This window comes from Hylobates moloch, unplaced genomic scaffold (genome assembly GCF_009828535.3).
Source record: "Hylobates moloch isolate HMO894 unplaced genomic scaffold, HMol_V3 SCAFFOLD_21, whole genome shotgun sequence".
In the NCBI taxonomy this organism is placed as follows: domain Eukaryota; kingdom Metazoa; phylum Chordata; class Mammalia; order Primates; family Hylobatidae; genus Hylobates; species Hylobates moloch.
Window position 1 is genome coordinate 27606773 of NW_026652296.1, and position 13552 is coordinate 27620324.

Genomic DNA, 13552 nt, shown 5'->3' on the forward strand with positions numbered 1-13552 from the left:
TTCTTTCTTTCTTTCTTTCTTTCTTTCTTTCTTTCTTTCTTTCTTCTTCCTTTCTTTCTTTCTTTCTTTCTTCTTTTTTTTTGGGACGGAGTCTCGCTCTGTTGCCCAGGCTGGAGTGCAGTGGCTCAATCTCGGCTCACTGCAAGCTCCGCCTCCCGGGTTCAGGCCCTTCTCCTGCCTCAGCCTCTCCAAGTAGCTGGGACTACAGGCGCCCGCCACCACGCCCGGCTAATTTTTTTGTAATTTAATAGAGACCGGGTTTCACCGTGGTCTTGATCTCCTGACCTCGTGATCTGCCCACCTCGGCCTCCCAAAGTGCTGGGATTACAAGCGTGAGCCACCGCGCCCGGCCTTCTTCTTTCTTTCTTTCCTCTTTCTTTCTTTCTTTCTTTCTTTCTTTCTTTCTTTCTTTCTTTCTCTTTCTTTCTTTCTTTCTTTCTTTCTTTCTTTCTTTCTTTCTTTCTTCTTTTTCTTTCTTCCTTTTTTCTTTTCTTTTCTTTCTCTCCTTCCTTCCTTCCTTCCATCCCCTTCCTTCCTTCCTTCCTTCCTTCCTTCCTTCCTTCCTTCCTTCCTTCCTTCCTTCCTTCTTTCTCTTTTTCTGAGACAAGGTCTCATTCTGTGGCCCACACTGGAGTGTAGTGGCGTAATCACAGCTCACTTCAGCCTTGACCTCCCAGGCTCACATGATCCTTCCACCTCAGCCTCCCAAGTAACTGGGACCACAGGCATGCACCACCATGCCTGGCTAATATTTGTATTTTTTGTAGAGATGGGGTGTCTCCTGGGCTCAAGAGATCCTCCCACATCAGCCTCCCAAAGTGCTGGGATTACAGGCATGAGCCACCCTGCCTAGTTTTCTTTTCTCCCACTCAAATCTGCGCTTGAGAAAGCAGTGGAGATGTTAGTGGTTCACACTTTAGTGCTTACACTCTAGAAAGGCTCATCTGATACAGGGATGGAAAGTGGGCTTCATTCCATATGTCAGTCCTGACCAATTGAAAGTGACCTCCTGGAGTGCCAAGTTGAGAAGGATTCAGAAGTCCCAGTCAGGTTTAACCAGGTAGAGGACCACGATCGATTAGCAATGTCTCCCCTAAGTACAGGAGTGGATGACAGCAGTGTACACACTCTAAACTTGTTCAACTCCCTTTTATTATAGAGAAGAGGGCTCAGCAAGTGTTGACCTCAGGGCCTAGGTCAACACTAGCAATGCCAAGGCACAGCAGGGCAAGGAGCCCCCATCCCCATCCCCCGGGCACCACACTCACCAGCTCAGGGGTGATGTCCATGTGGAGGGCGCTGTTGGTCTGCAGGAGTCCAAACACGGTGTTGAAGAGGTACAGAGGCACTGTCACCTGGGATGTGTGGTCTTTCTTGGGGGGCACCTTGGCTGGGGCACGGGACTTGGGGAAGTCAATGATGTCACCAGCTACACTCTTCACGATAGGCTGCAGGGGCAGGAAACAGGGCCAAGGAGGGTGTTGAGGTGCTCGCCCACCTGCCTTGATCTGGCATTCCCTATGTAGCCACCCCCAGCAGGAGGAGAGGCCCCTCTGCTTACTCACGTTGATGTCCAGTTCTATGTACTGGTTGGAGATGAGAGGCAATGTGGCCAGAGAGAATTCCAGGGACCCAAGAGCCCCAAGGGGCACCAGGCCTGCATGGGGAAGGGGGGGCAAGAATGACCCCATAAGCCCAGTTCCCAATCATAATAGCCCCTATTTCCATTTCTTGAGTGTCTGCTGAATGCCTAGCACTCTACTAAGCATTCACTTGGCTGCTACTGTCATCCCCATTTTACAGATGTGGAAATTGAGGCTCAGACAAGGGAAGTCACCAGGCCAAGGCCACACAGTCACGGCGTTCAAAACCAGGATTCACGTTTTCCAGAGTTGGTGCCACTAACACACTGCTACCCTGCCTGTCTTACATAACACCACCTGTAGAGACATACCAGCCCCAAGTTTTCTATTCTTTTCCTGGTTGTGCTTTTTATATTTTCCCAAACCCATTTTATGAACACAGAGGGCACTTGTGTCTCCATAAGGCACAGGGAGACTGGGGTCTGCTGTGGCTGCGGGGCCTTGGGTTCCTTACTTGAGCTTTCTGGGCCTCAGTCATCTAGTCTGACCAGGTAATCATCGTATCTTCCCGCTGTTTCTGACAGTGCCAAGCGCACACCAGGTGCTCAGTAAATGTTGGTCTGCAGCATCCAACATAGAGAGAATGGATGGTTCTGGGTCTGTATGCCCTGCTAGGCGGCCTCAGCTCAGGCCTCCTCCATGAGGCTCCTCAAAGGGGCAGCCTGTCAGTGTGAGGAGGAACTGAAGGACCCCGAGATCCTGCCGCTTCCAGCTCCCCTTAGTACCCTACCCCACTGGGGTCATACAGAGAGGGGTAGAAGGGGCAAAGAGGAGGGCATTGAGCCCTAACTTACCCAGCACAGCCCCCAGGAGCTCATTCACCACACCCAGCACACTGTCCACCACGGGGCACAGTTGTGTCAGGGAGACAGATGTTACAGGGCAAAGAAGAGCTCGCTGTGAGGACAGCTGCATGTTCTTTAAGTGCTTTGCTCTCTGCTGCTATGTGGTGCTGGGGACCAAGGCAAGGCAGAAAGCAGAGACAGACAGAAGACACACAGGTGGGAGGCAGGGAAGGGGCTGGAGTTTGAGGTGTCAGAGGGTTGAGTGGCCCCCAAGCTGTCTTCCCTTAGTTACAAGAGCCCCATTAGAAAACCCCTAAAGGTGGCTGGGGGACAATGGGAGACATATTTCAGGGGCTGGTTTGGGCATGTGGACAAGGCCTTCACCTGAGGAGGCAAAAGCGGCTTTGGTTCCCCATAAACTCACAGGCCATCCCCTGCCATCCTACATGGGCACTGGGAAGCCTAGGATCAAGACCCCACAGAGGGGCACCTCCTCTTCTCCACCCAGAGAGTCAGGCCTGGATCTGGAATGTCCATTCTGCATATCACCACGTGTTCGTTCCTAACCCCTGTGCTAGGAGAACAGGGAGCAAGTGGTTCGACTTTCGGAATCCAAGTCAGGGAATCACAGAACCGGAATCCCATAGCCCACTGGAGTGGGAGCCTCAGAGAGGATGCAGTCCAGCCCCTTAACCTTCCAGCTGAGGCCAGAGAAGAAGGTGACCTGTCCAAGGTCACAGCTGTATTCAGAGAGACGAAAGAGGGCTGTTGCATGTCAAGTGGGGGCCCCAAACTCCAGGACTTCTGGGGTCAGGCAAGCCACAGAAATGAGAGGAGACCAGAGGCGCTCTGCTGGGGGTGGAGAAAGCAAACCCTCTGAGCACCAGCTGGGAGGTACCAGAGGCACTTCCCACTTACAGGAGGGAGGTATCAGGCAGCCAGGGTGGCTGATTGCACAACAGAATCCAGAAATCTGGACTGTTACGAGAAATCTTTAATGCTGAATGTTGGCAATGAATGCTCATTTTCAAAACGTCTTTGTATCACACAAAACCTAGCTGCTGGCCAATTGCCCCAGAGACTAAGTTAGGGGCTGCAACTGAAATGCACCCTCATGCCCTGGTGGAAACCTGCCTGACATGGTCCTGCCTGGAGGCCCCTCCTCCTGCTAAGCTGCTTTTCCCAACTGGCTTCCTCAAGCCCAGGGCAGTTTTGCCAACCCTAGGCTCCCATTCCTCTGCTGCCCCCAGCAGCGTTCACAAGAACGCACAGGGAGAGCCAGCCAGGCCGTAGGGTCAGGAGGCCTGACTGCCCTTTGCTGTCTATGTGGCAACTCCCCTCTTTCTCGGTGATATGGGGTTTGGGCCAGACCAGCTCTCTGGAGTGTGGAAGCCAGGATGTTCTGGGGCAGGCCATGGACAGGCATCCTTTAATCTGAATATGTTTAATTATGATGTAGGAATAAAGGTACATGTGTTTTTCTAGACATGATTGTCAAGCACAGGGCTCAGTTTAAAACCATCAAGTGATCCAATTTTCATTTCAAGCTAATTTAAAGAAAAACATAAAGTCAGTACTAATACAAATGGCAGAAACAGAACAGGGGGTAAGAGGAGACTCTGATTTGGGAGCAGGGGACCCAGGCCAAAAGGATCGTGTCATCCACCCCCAGACTAGCAGGCGCTCCAGGAAGGCCAGTCAGCAGGCCCGGATGGGATTACCGGGTGGGTGTGGAAGGGAAGTACAGCCTAATCCTGCCTGGCGCCGAACTTTACCCAAAACCAGGGGGGGAAGAGGCCCAGTCCTGGGAGAGGGCATGCTGGCCCACAGCCCGCACACTCACCAGTCCCGGAAGCACCTTGAAGAGCATCTGTTCCACGACCCCAAAGAGTGGCGTGGGCAGCAGCCTGAGCAGAGGGAGACACGTGTGGGTGAGGATGCCAGGTGGACGGTTCAACCCAGATGACAGGGTCGGGTGGACACTAGGGGCTCTGGATTTCTCCTGTCTCTTCTTTTGGGGGTGGGGTTGGCTGGGGCTTTGGAGACCTGAGTTAAATCCTGGCTCCTCCTCCTGAGGGGACCCAGGGGATGGCTTCATTTTCCCCAACTGTACAATGCCCACCTTAGAGAGCTGCTGCTGCCCGGGTTACATGGGAGTGTGTATATGGCTGGTGTAAAATCTGTGCTTGACAAATGTCTGTCTCCTTTGTCCCTCTAACGTTTGTAGACAAGAGACATTTAGGCCTAGGACAATGGTTGTTATTGAGCCCCCAGAGTGGGGGTTCAACAAGTATTTGTTAGATGAATGAATGAATGAATGAATGAATGATGGCCTGAGGATAAGTGCATGTAGAGGGGCTCAGGTCTGTTTGGAGACCATGGGGGTGCAGGATGGCAACCACAGAGCCCCAAACACAGGACACCAACACCATCCTGGGCTCCACTCCTCCCCAGGGCCCCTCCATCCCAGAGGAGCAGGACGGAACCACTGGAATTTAAGGAGCCCAAAGCCCTTGCCTGGAATCCCTTTCTTAGGGCCCTCGTGGAGACAGGAGCAACCCAGTTACCCTGTTCCTGGGAGCTAACGCAGAACTGCCTGATGACCCCCCACTACTCAGAGTTACCCAACAAAGATGGAGCAGGGGCTGGGATTGGGCCTGGAAGGTGGACACAGAATGGGGAGACAGAAGTGGGAGGCAGCTGTGGGCTGGCTCAGAGTGCTGGTAGAGGCCTTGGACCCAGCCAGAGCACAGCCCCTCTCCATCCCTGCCGGATCCGTGTGTGTGACCCTAGGCAAGGAGACTTCTGGGCCTCCATGGTCCCATGAAAGTGATGATTCAGAGGCCAGACATGGTGGCTCACACCTGTAATCCCAGCACTTTGTGAGGCCAAGGAGGGTGGATCACTTGAGGTCAGGAGTTCGAGACCAGCCTGGCCAACATGGTGAAACCCCGTCTCTATTAAAAATACATAAATTAGCATGGTGGTGGGCACCTGTAATCCCAGCTACTCAGGAGGCTGAGGCAGAAGAATTGCATGAACCCGGGAGGCAGAGGTTGCAGTGAGCCGAGATGGTGCCACTGCACTCCAGCCCGGGTGACAGAGTGAGACTCTGTCTCAAAAAAAAGAAAGAAAAAGAAAAAAATGATGATTCAACAAGGTGTAGGGAGGGCCACCTGGCCAGCCCCTGGGAAGAGACTGATGTCATAGCCCCTTCCAAATCATCAAATCCAGCTCCACATATACAGATGGGGACATGGGGGCCCAGAATGGGGAGATGGGGAGTGGGTCTCCCTGAGGTTACACAGCAAGTCAGAGGCAGAGCTGGGTCTCATGGGCTGAGAGCAGGGGCTGAAATCCTGCAGATGGAGGGATCCCAGCAGACCCTGGGTCCGCTCTAGGGGAGAGGGCATGGCAAGATCCCATGAACCAGACTAGGGGAATGCCCAGGAGTGGGTGGCACAAGCTATGGATTAAGCTGGAGTCCCTGTCAGTGGTGGGACTCAATCTGTCGGTCTGTGCAGCAGGTTGAAACCGGTGGGGCAGGCGGGGGTAGGATGAGTTCAGGCCCACGCAGCTGGCAGCTCCAGGGAGACCCGGGAGACACCCAGATGGGTGCGAGATGATCCTGAGCAGGTCAGGGTTGCAGGCTGGAGCCTGCAGACTCACCCTGAGAACAGGCTGATGTGGCCCAGGAGTGTGCTGCAGCGCTTGAGGATAAGGATGGGCGTGCCCCTTGAGCTCACGCCCAGAGCCACCCGTGATGTCACGTTCACCTCCGCAGCCAGCTGCAGAAGGGCCCCAAGGGGGCTGCAAGAAAGGACGCTGGGGGCATGGCCAGGCAGCCAGCCCCCACCCTTGGCCCTGTCCACCAGGGTGGCCCTGCGAGTGGCCTGGGCCCTGTGTCCCCTTCTCAGCCTCTGCCTCCCTGCCCCATGTTGCACTTCCCTGCACCCTCTTCCCCGACCATCTCAGGTGAGCCTGAGCAGTGGGGTCCGGGTCTGGAGGAAGAGCGAAATGGAAGTCCCTGGGGAAGGGCAATGTCATAGGATCCACGGGGGAATCGGTAGGATTGGGAGTCCCTTGGGGAGGAAATAGGGTGAAAGGAAATGGGGGGTACAGAGGGGTGGGAGTCGGGGGACAGCAGAGTAGGAGTCTCCAACAGGGCAGGGGGTGGGATAGGAAGCAGGAGGGTAGAGGTCCCCAGGACACACTCACCCAGAGCAATGCATGTACACTTTGGTGTGCAGGTTCAGCTGCACCCCAAATCCCGGCAGCAGCTTCAGCGACACCTTCGGCAGCGTGAGCTCCTCAATCTTCAGACTGGGATGGGAGTCAGGGAGAGGGTTGCTCACTCCCAGACACCCCCAATGCCTCCACCATCCCAGACCAGGCAGCGCCCAGAGTGGCTCTTGGTGGTGTTCCCTATCTCACCTCAAACCCACAGAGCCAGCTGCGAGCCCTTGGCCCATCACTTCATCTCTCTGGGCCTCAGTTTTCTTATCTGTAAAGTGGGGCGATACTAGTTCCTGCCTCGTGGGGTTGTTGCAAAGACAAGTGAGATAATTCCAGTGCAGAACCTGGTACGGTGTGTGCTCAACAAATGTCCTATCATCATCACCGCTAGAGGCTCAAGGAATTAAAGTTTTTCCCACTCCATCCCCACAGTCTCAGCTCTGGTTTGGTTTCTGGCCTTGACATTGCACCCAGCTATACCCCCGCACACTCACACAAATGCAACCCAAGTGGGTTCTCAAACACGACTCCTCACAAGTCATTACCCTCTGTCCTCTGGGTCTTTGCCCAGGCCATTTCCTCTGTCTGAAACACCCTTCCCTTGACCCTTCTTCCACTCCGCATCCCTCTTCAGCTTGCTGACTCCTCCCAGTTCACGTGCACTCCTCTAGGAAGCCTTCCATCCTGGTTTTCTGCCTCGGGTAGATGCCCTCTGAGCGCCTGTGCCACCCTGCCCGGGCTGCCTCCATCACTGCCCTGAGCCCATGGGCTCTTCGCTATCAGACTCCACCACCTATGAGGAGCTCTTCAAGGCACGAACAATGCCAAGCTCCTGTCTGAGACTCCAGCCTCACTGAGAAAGCGGATTTCAGAGGGGAGGGAGCGTGAATATTGTAATAATAATAATAATAATAATATCTATCCAACACTTACTCTCTCCGGCTGTATTTCAGCTGCTTGGCACAGATTAACTCACTGTCCTGGCAACCACCCCATGAGTAGCTGCTAATACTGCAGCCAGTAAAAGGTAGATGGTTCAAACTCCAGCTCTGCCACTAACTGACTGGATGGGCTTGGGCAAATCACAGCGCTGCTGTGCCTCAGTTTCCCCATCTGTAAAATAGGGACATTGACAACACCTACCACAGGATGACACACAGCGAACCTCAAGCAACATCACCATTTACCAGCCCGCTTTCCGGGCATTATGTTCCGTTTAGGGAAGTGAACACCCATCAGCCCTTCTTCTGCTCCCAGTACCCCATCGCCTGCTGTCCAGTGACTCTTCTCCATACACTGGGCTTCAGCCTTGCCTGGGCCCTGTTGTTTGACCTTCCCCTAATTTGTCCACCAGCCATAGACTGGTTTCCACTGGACTTGACCGGGCAGTATGGGCTGTGATGAAACACACGGACACATTCCCCTCTCCTACCCTAGCTGGGTGACCTTGGGCGGGTCACTTCACTGCCGGGAGCCTCTATCTCCTCACCTGTTAAATGCAGTTCATAATAGTCCTACCTCTGGGCCCAGTGAGATAATTCATTTACAATGCACAGTGCTAGACACATAGAAAACCCTGAATAGGTGGTCATTGAGTTAGTACATATTAGCTATAATGTGATGCTCTTCATTCAAAAATACTTTTTGAGGCCGGGTACAGTGGCTCACGCCTGTAATCCCAGCACTTTGGGAGGCCGAGGCAGGCAGATATCCTGAGATCAGGAGTTCAAGATCACCCTGGCCAACATGGTGTAACTCCTTCTCTACTAAAACTACAAAAATTAGCCCGTCGTGGTGGTGGGCGCCTGTAATCCCAGCTACTCGGGAGGCTGAGGCAGGAGAATCGCTTGAACCTAGGAAGTGAAGGTTGCAGTGAGCCAAGATCATGCCACCGCACTCCAGCCTGGGCAACAAAGCAAGACTCTGTCTCAAAAAAAAAAGGAAAAAAAAAAAAGGCTTTTTGAGCATACACTGTGTCCCTATTTATGATCCCGGGGACACAATAGTGAACAAGCCAGACAAAAATCCTACCCCTCCTGGGGTTTATAGTCTAGCAAAGGAGACATAAAATAAACCTGTAAAATGTATGGTGGGGATAAGAAAGGGTTAATCAGCGCACACCTCTTTTGAGCAGACACCTGGAGGAGGTGAGAAAGGGGGCCGTGCAGATAGCTAGATTAGCCCAGAGAGACTAAGCAACTTGCCCAAGGTCACACAGTGAGTAACTAATGTTGACCCCAGAGCTGGAACCCTCACCCACAGCGGCATTCTGCTGTTCTTGTCCTGCCAGGCGTACAGTAGAGTCATCATTTTTAGACCTGGATCACGACCCTCCCACACCACCTTCACTGCCTATTGGACAAATTAAAAAGATCCAATCTCTCCTCAATTCCCGGAAGCAAAGCCAAGTCTTCCTGTAGGGCATGCAGCAGGTGGGACTCACCCAGAGAGCTCCTCGACAACGCCAAAAATCCCTCCATGGCCCAGCAAGCCGCCTCCTCCAAGCGGCCTTCCTGAGCCCAGGAGGCCCTGGTTCACGGCTGTGACCGATCCCAGCACATTCTGCAGAATGGGCCCCCCAACCAGTGAGTTCTGGATGGCTGCAGAGAGAGTGGAAGTAGGAAGGTACTTGAAACTCCAACCGCACCCCCAGGACTATGGCAGCTGCCTCCTTCCTCCGAGATTGAGTAGGCTTCTTTTTAAAAATGGAATTAACCCAGAGGTTACACTCAAATGGTGGAACCCACTAAGCCATAACAGCCTCTTACTCCTGCCGCAGGGCCTGTGGCCACCCTCCCTGCCTGGCACATGGGAGGTACCCAGTAAGTGTTTGGAGAATGAGCAAATCTCATGACAATCCCTTCATTTTACCAGTGGGAAAACTAAGGCTCAGAGAGGGGCAGAGACTTGTCCAAAGTCACACAGCAAATTAAGTTGGGGTCAATAGTGTAACTTGGGCTCCTGATCCTGGACTGCCCTACAGCACTGAAAGGGAGGGCAAAGAAGGGCGAGCTTGCAGCCACCAGGGCTCAATCAAGTTGGAGGAGATGGTCCCTGCTTCTCTCCTGGGCACTCCAGGCCTGACTCTGTGCAGACTGTGGGAAGGGCAGGATGGAGGAACGGCCCTGTAGAAGTAGGGGCAGGCCAGAGGGCCTCCCTGAAGCATTTCCTGCCCATGACCGATCTACTCTATCCCTGAGACTGTCACCACAGGCCACTGGACTCTGTAGTGCCAAATGCCAAGTACAGTTCCCCTACCCTAGTAATGTGAGGCAGAGACACTGGCCCAGCTAGCACCCTCCTTTCGATCTCTTCAACCTCACCCTGTCCCTGTCCCTGAGCCACATGCAGTCCCCAAACAGCCTCAGCCCATATCACCCAGTCCACCTCCCGTAAGAGGGAATTCATCACCCATTCAAGCCTGCAAGGGAAACTTTCACTCCTGCACAGCTACTCCCAGGAGAATGTGCTCTCTAGGCAGCTGGGAATCACAACCTGCTCTTATCTGCTCTTAAAGCAGATGCTCTAAACATATAGATTGAGTCATTGACATTGCAGCAGCCCCCTCACAGACTGCCCACCTGGGGCTCACCTTTGCTGAGTTCATCCTTGTCAATCCGAGCGAGCGTGCCCACCGTCTCTAGCAGCCCTTGGCATGGAGTCGCCAGGCCCCAGAGCAGAAGCAGGGACCACAGGCCCAGCATGGCTGGCTGCATACCTATAAGAAGCAGAAGGAGGAACTCTGAGACCCTTCTCCTGCTCAAGCCTTTCCCCTCTCTGTTCCCATTATCAGCCTTCCCCCTCCCTGCCCACCTGGCACAGCCCAAATTCAGCTTCACTCCCAGGAAAGCCTTCTCCTCCCAAATGGAAGCACAGCTAACACACAGGTGGCACAGTGCAGCTGCCAATGCACTCAAGTCTCCAAGGCACTTTCCAAGCATCTCCCTCATTGGGTTCCATTTCTCAGATGGGAAAACTGAGACCAAAAGGGGTAGGGGACTAGACCAAGGCCACAGAACTAATCAGAGACAGTCAGAATTCAAGCCTGAGTCCATCTGACATAAAAGTCTTCGTCCTCAGAGGCCCAGTGACCCTGGCCGGGTGTCTGGAGTGACAGCTGTAGACAGAGCGGCTTCCCCCTCCAGGACAGCAGGATGAGAGCTTTGTTTCCAGGAGCTGCTTCCCACCGGCTCATGAGGCTGTTTCAGAAGGTCTAGCTGACTGGGGACACCCAACACTTAGACTTAACATGTCCTATCTTTCTCCTTCCCCCGCCTCCACCCCAAATCTTGTTGAAGAAGGGAATGGGGTGGCAGGTGGGGTCATGGCTAATCTGCTAAGTTCAGAGAGTGGGATTTTTCTTTAAGCAGTTCCCTATTTGCCCACCCAATCACATATCCATCTATGCCCACCTGTCACTCCTGCTTAAACCTTTCAGTGGCTCCTGGCTATCCTGGGTTGAAACCCAGGCTTCTTGCCATTACCCACAAAATCCCTGCCTGCCTCTTTGCCCTCCTTGAGCTTAAACATGCCAGGCCCCTTCCCACCCCAGGGCCTTTGCACATGCAGTTCCTTGTTAGGAAGGCTCCGCCCCAGTTCTTTGCATGGCTGACTCCTTATCATTGAGGTTCCGGATAAACATTGCCTCCCTGGAGAGGCCTCCGTCCTTCACTTTGTCTAAAGAAATCCATCTGTCACTAAACATCACCCAGAATATTTATTTTAAGGTGCTGATCTCCATTTGCAATTATGCATCTATTTGTGTCCTCATTTCTCTTCCCTGTAAACTCCACGAAGGCAGGGACCATGTCTAAGGCCTCTGTGCATGGTTGTGTGTCAGAAGGGGTCCCTGCTGAGAGGGCAGGGGATAGAAATTCAGCAGCATGTCACTGGCCAGGAGAAAAATGGGCACTCCCGTAACTCTCCTCCATAGGATCATCCTATGGACAGGGATCCCCTGCCCACCCCTCTGGCTGTGAATGTGCACAAGTCTTTGCCTCTCTCTGGGCCCCAGATCTGTAACATGGTTTTTCTCTTCATCCACCCTCTTGGTACCCCCAGTCTCCTCCTAGGGTGAGTTCTTTCCATGCCCGTCATTCATATGGGAGGGCAGAAGGCGGTGGGGTCAATGGCTGGGCTTCAGGACAAGAGCAGGGCTGCCTCAGGCTGTCTTACCCTCGCTCCTGCAGCTCCACAAGGGGTAGGTGGGGGCTCCCGGCCTCCTGTCAGTTCCTCCACCCACCCGAGCTGAGGGGTGGCCCTTATATGCCCACGCGGCTCTGAGGACACAAAGGGGCCACGGCCGCCAGAAACCCGTCAATATGTCATGTCAGAAGCAAATTGCGGTTTTCCCTGAGGGCCTGGGCTAAGCCTTCTTCCTTGGAGGCGAGTAAGGGGACTGGGGTTGGTGCCCAGGAATGGGAGTGAAGGCGTAGGGGCTGCACAGGCAGCCACCTCCCTCAGAGCCAGGGGTGAGGTATGGGGCCCTGCCACCTACCCATTCAGCCACCTATTGGGCTCCCTCCAAGCCTCCCCAAGAGCCATTCCAATGGCACAGAATCCACCCTGCCTACCCCGCCGCTTCCCCTGCAAAGGCCTAGGGAGGGAAAGAAGGGACTTAAAGCTGCTGGGTCTTCTACCCTCCGCCACCCCCACCCCAGGCCTCACATGGAGAGGGCTATGGGCCTGGAGACAGGGACTCTGGGCATACTTGGGGGAGGGGCATCAACTCCATCCCGACCTCCCAAGGCTCAGTATCCCCAGAATTCCAGAGCTTTGTCCCCTTTCCAATGCTGGTCCAGATGACAGCGATGAGAAATGCATCCATTCATTCACTCCACTGCAGGCATTTGTGAGGCACCCACTGTCTGCTAGATGCTGGGGAAATAGCTGTAAATAAAAGAGACAAACTCCCCTGCCCTGAAGGAGCCGACTAGTGGAAATGGAATGCAATTTAAAACTTTCTAGTAGACACATTTTTTGAAAAGTAAAAAGAAACAGGTGAAATTAATTATAATAGTCTAGTTTATTTACCCCCACCAAATCCAAAATATTCTCATTTAACATATAACCAACAGAAAACTATGAATGGGGTACTTTACTTTTTTTTTCTCATACTAAGTTTTCAAAATCCACTTACAGCACACCAAGATTTGGATTTGTCACGTTTCAGGCAATCGCCATGTGTGGCTATTGGCTGTCATATTGGACAGCACAGCTCTGAAAGGGACAAATAAGCACATAACACAGTAAGTCGGGGCTGGGCGTGGTGGCTCACACCTGTAATCCGAGCACTTTGGGAGGCTGAGGCAGGCAGATCACAAGGTCAGGAGTTCAAGACCAGCCTGACCAACATAGTGAAACTCTGTCTCTACTAAAAATACAAAAATTAGCTGGGCGTGGTGGCAGGTGCCTGTAGTCCCAGCTATTTGGGAGGCTGAGAGAGGAGAATGGCGTGAACCCGGGAGGTGGAGCTTGCAGTGAGCCGAGATCATACTCCAGCCTGGGTGACAGTGAGGGACTCTGTCTCAAAATAAATAAACAAATAAATAAATAATATACATATATATACACACACACACACACACACACACACACAAATTAGCCAGGCTTGGTGGCGCACACTTGTAATCCCAGCTACTTGGGAAGCTGAGGCAGGAAAATCACTTGAACCTGGGAGGCGAAGGTTGCAATGAGCCGAGATTGCCTCACTGCACTCCAGCCTGGGCGACAGAGTGAGACTCCATCTCAAAACAAATACAGTAAGCTGGAAGCTAACGACGAAAATAAAGCAGGGAAGGGGCTCGGGAGTGTGGGGAGTGGGTGCCATTTTCAATACAGTGGTCAGGGAAGGCCTCATATTGGAGCAGGGGTGACTTTTCACCGGAA

At 53.2% G+C, this 13552-nt stretch overlaps 1 protein-coding gene across 1 annotated transcript in view; it reads right to left on the reverse strand.

Moving 5' to 3' along the window:
* BPIFB3 (BPI fold containing family B member 3) overlaps positions 1-10380 on the reverse strand; it is a 19714-nt gene extending 9334 nt beyond the window's left edge. Inside the window, exons 1-8 of the mRNA XM_032143077.2 lie at positions 10257-10380; positions 9108-9264; positions 6647-6751; positions 6098-6238; positions 4273-4335; positions 2438-2499; positions 1566-1657; positions 1269-1448 (exon numbers count right to left, since the gene is read on the reverse strand). Coding sequence (XP_031998968.1) covers positions 1269-1448; positions 1566-1657; positions 2438-2499; positions 4273-4335; positions 6098-6238; positions 6647-6751; positions 9108-9264; positions 10257-10380 — 924 coding nt within the window. The remainder of the gene's footprint in view (positions 1-1268; positions 1449-1565; positions 1658-2437; positions 2500-4272; positions 4336-6097; positions 6239-6646; positions 6752-9107; positions 9265-10256) is intronic.
* Between the last annotated feature and the right edge of the window lie 3172 nt (positions 10381-13552).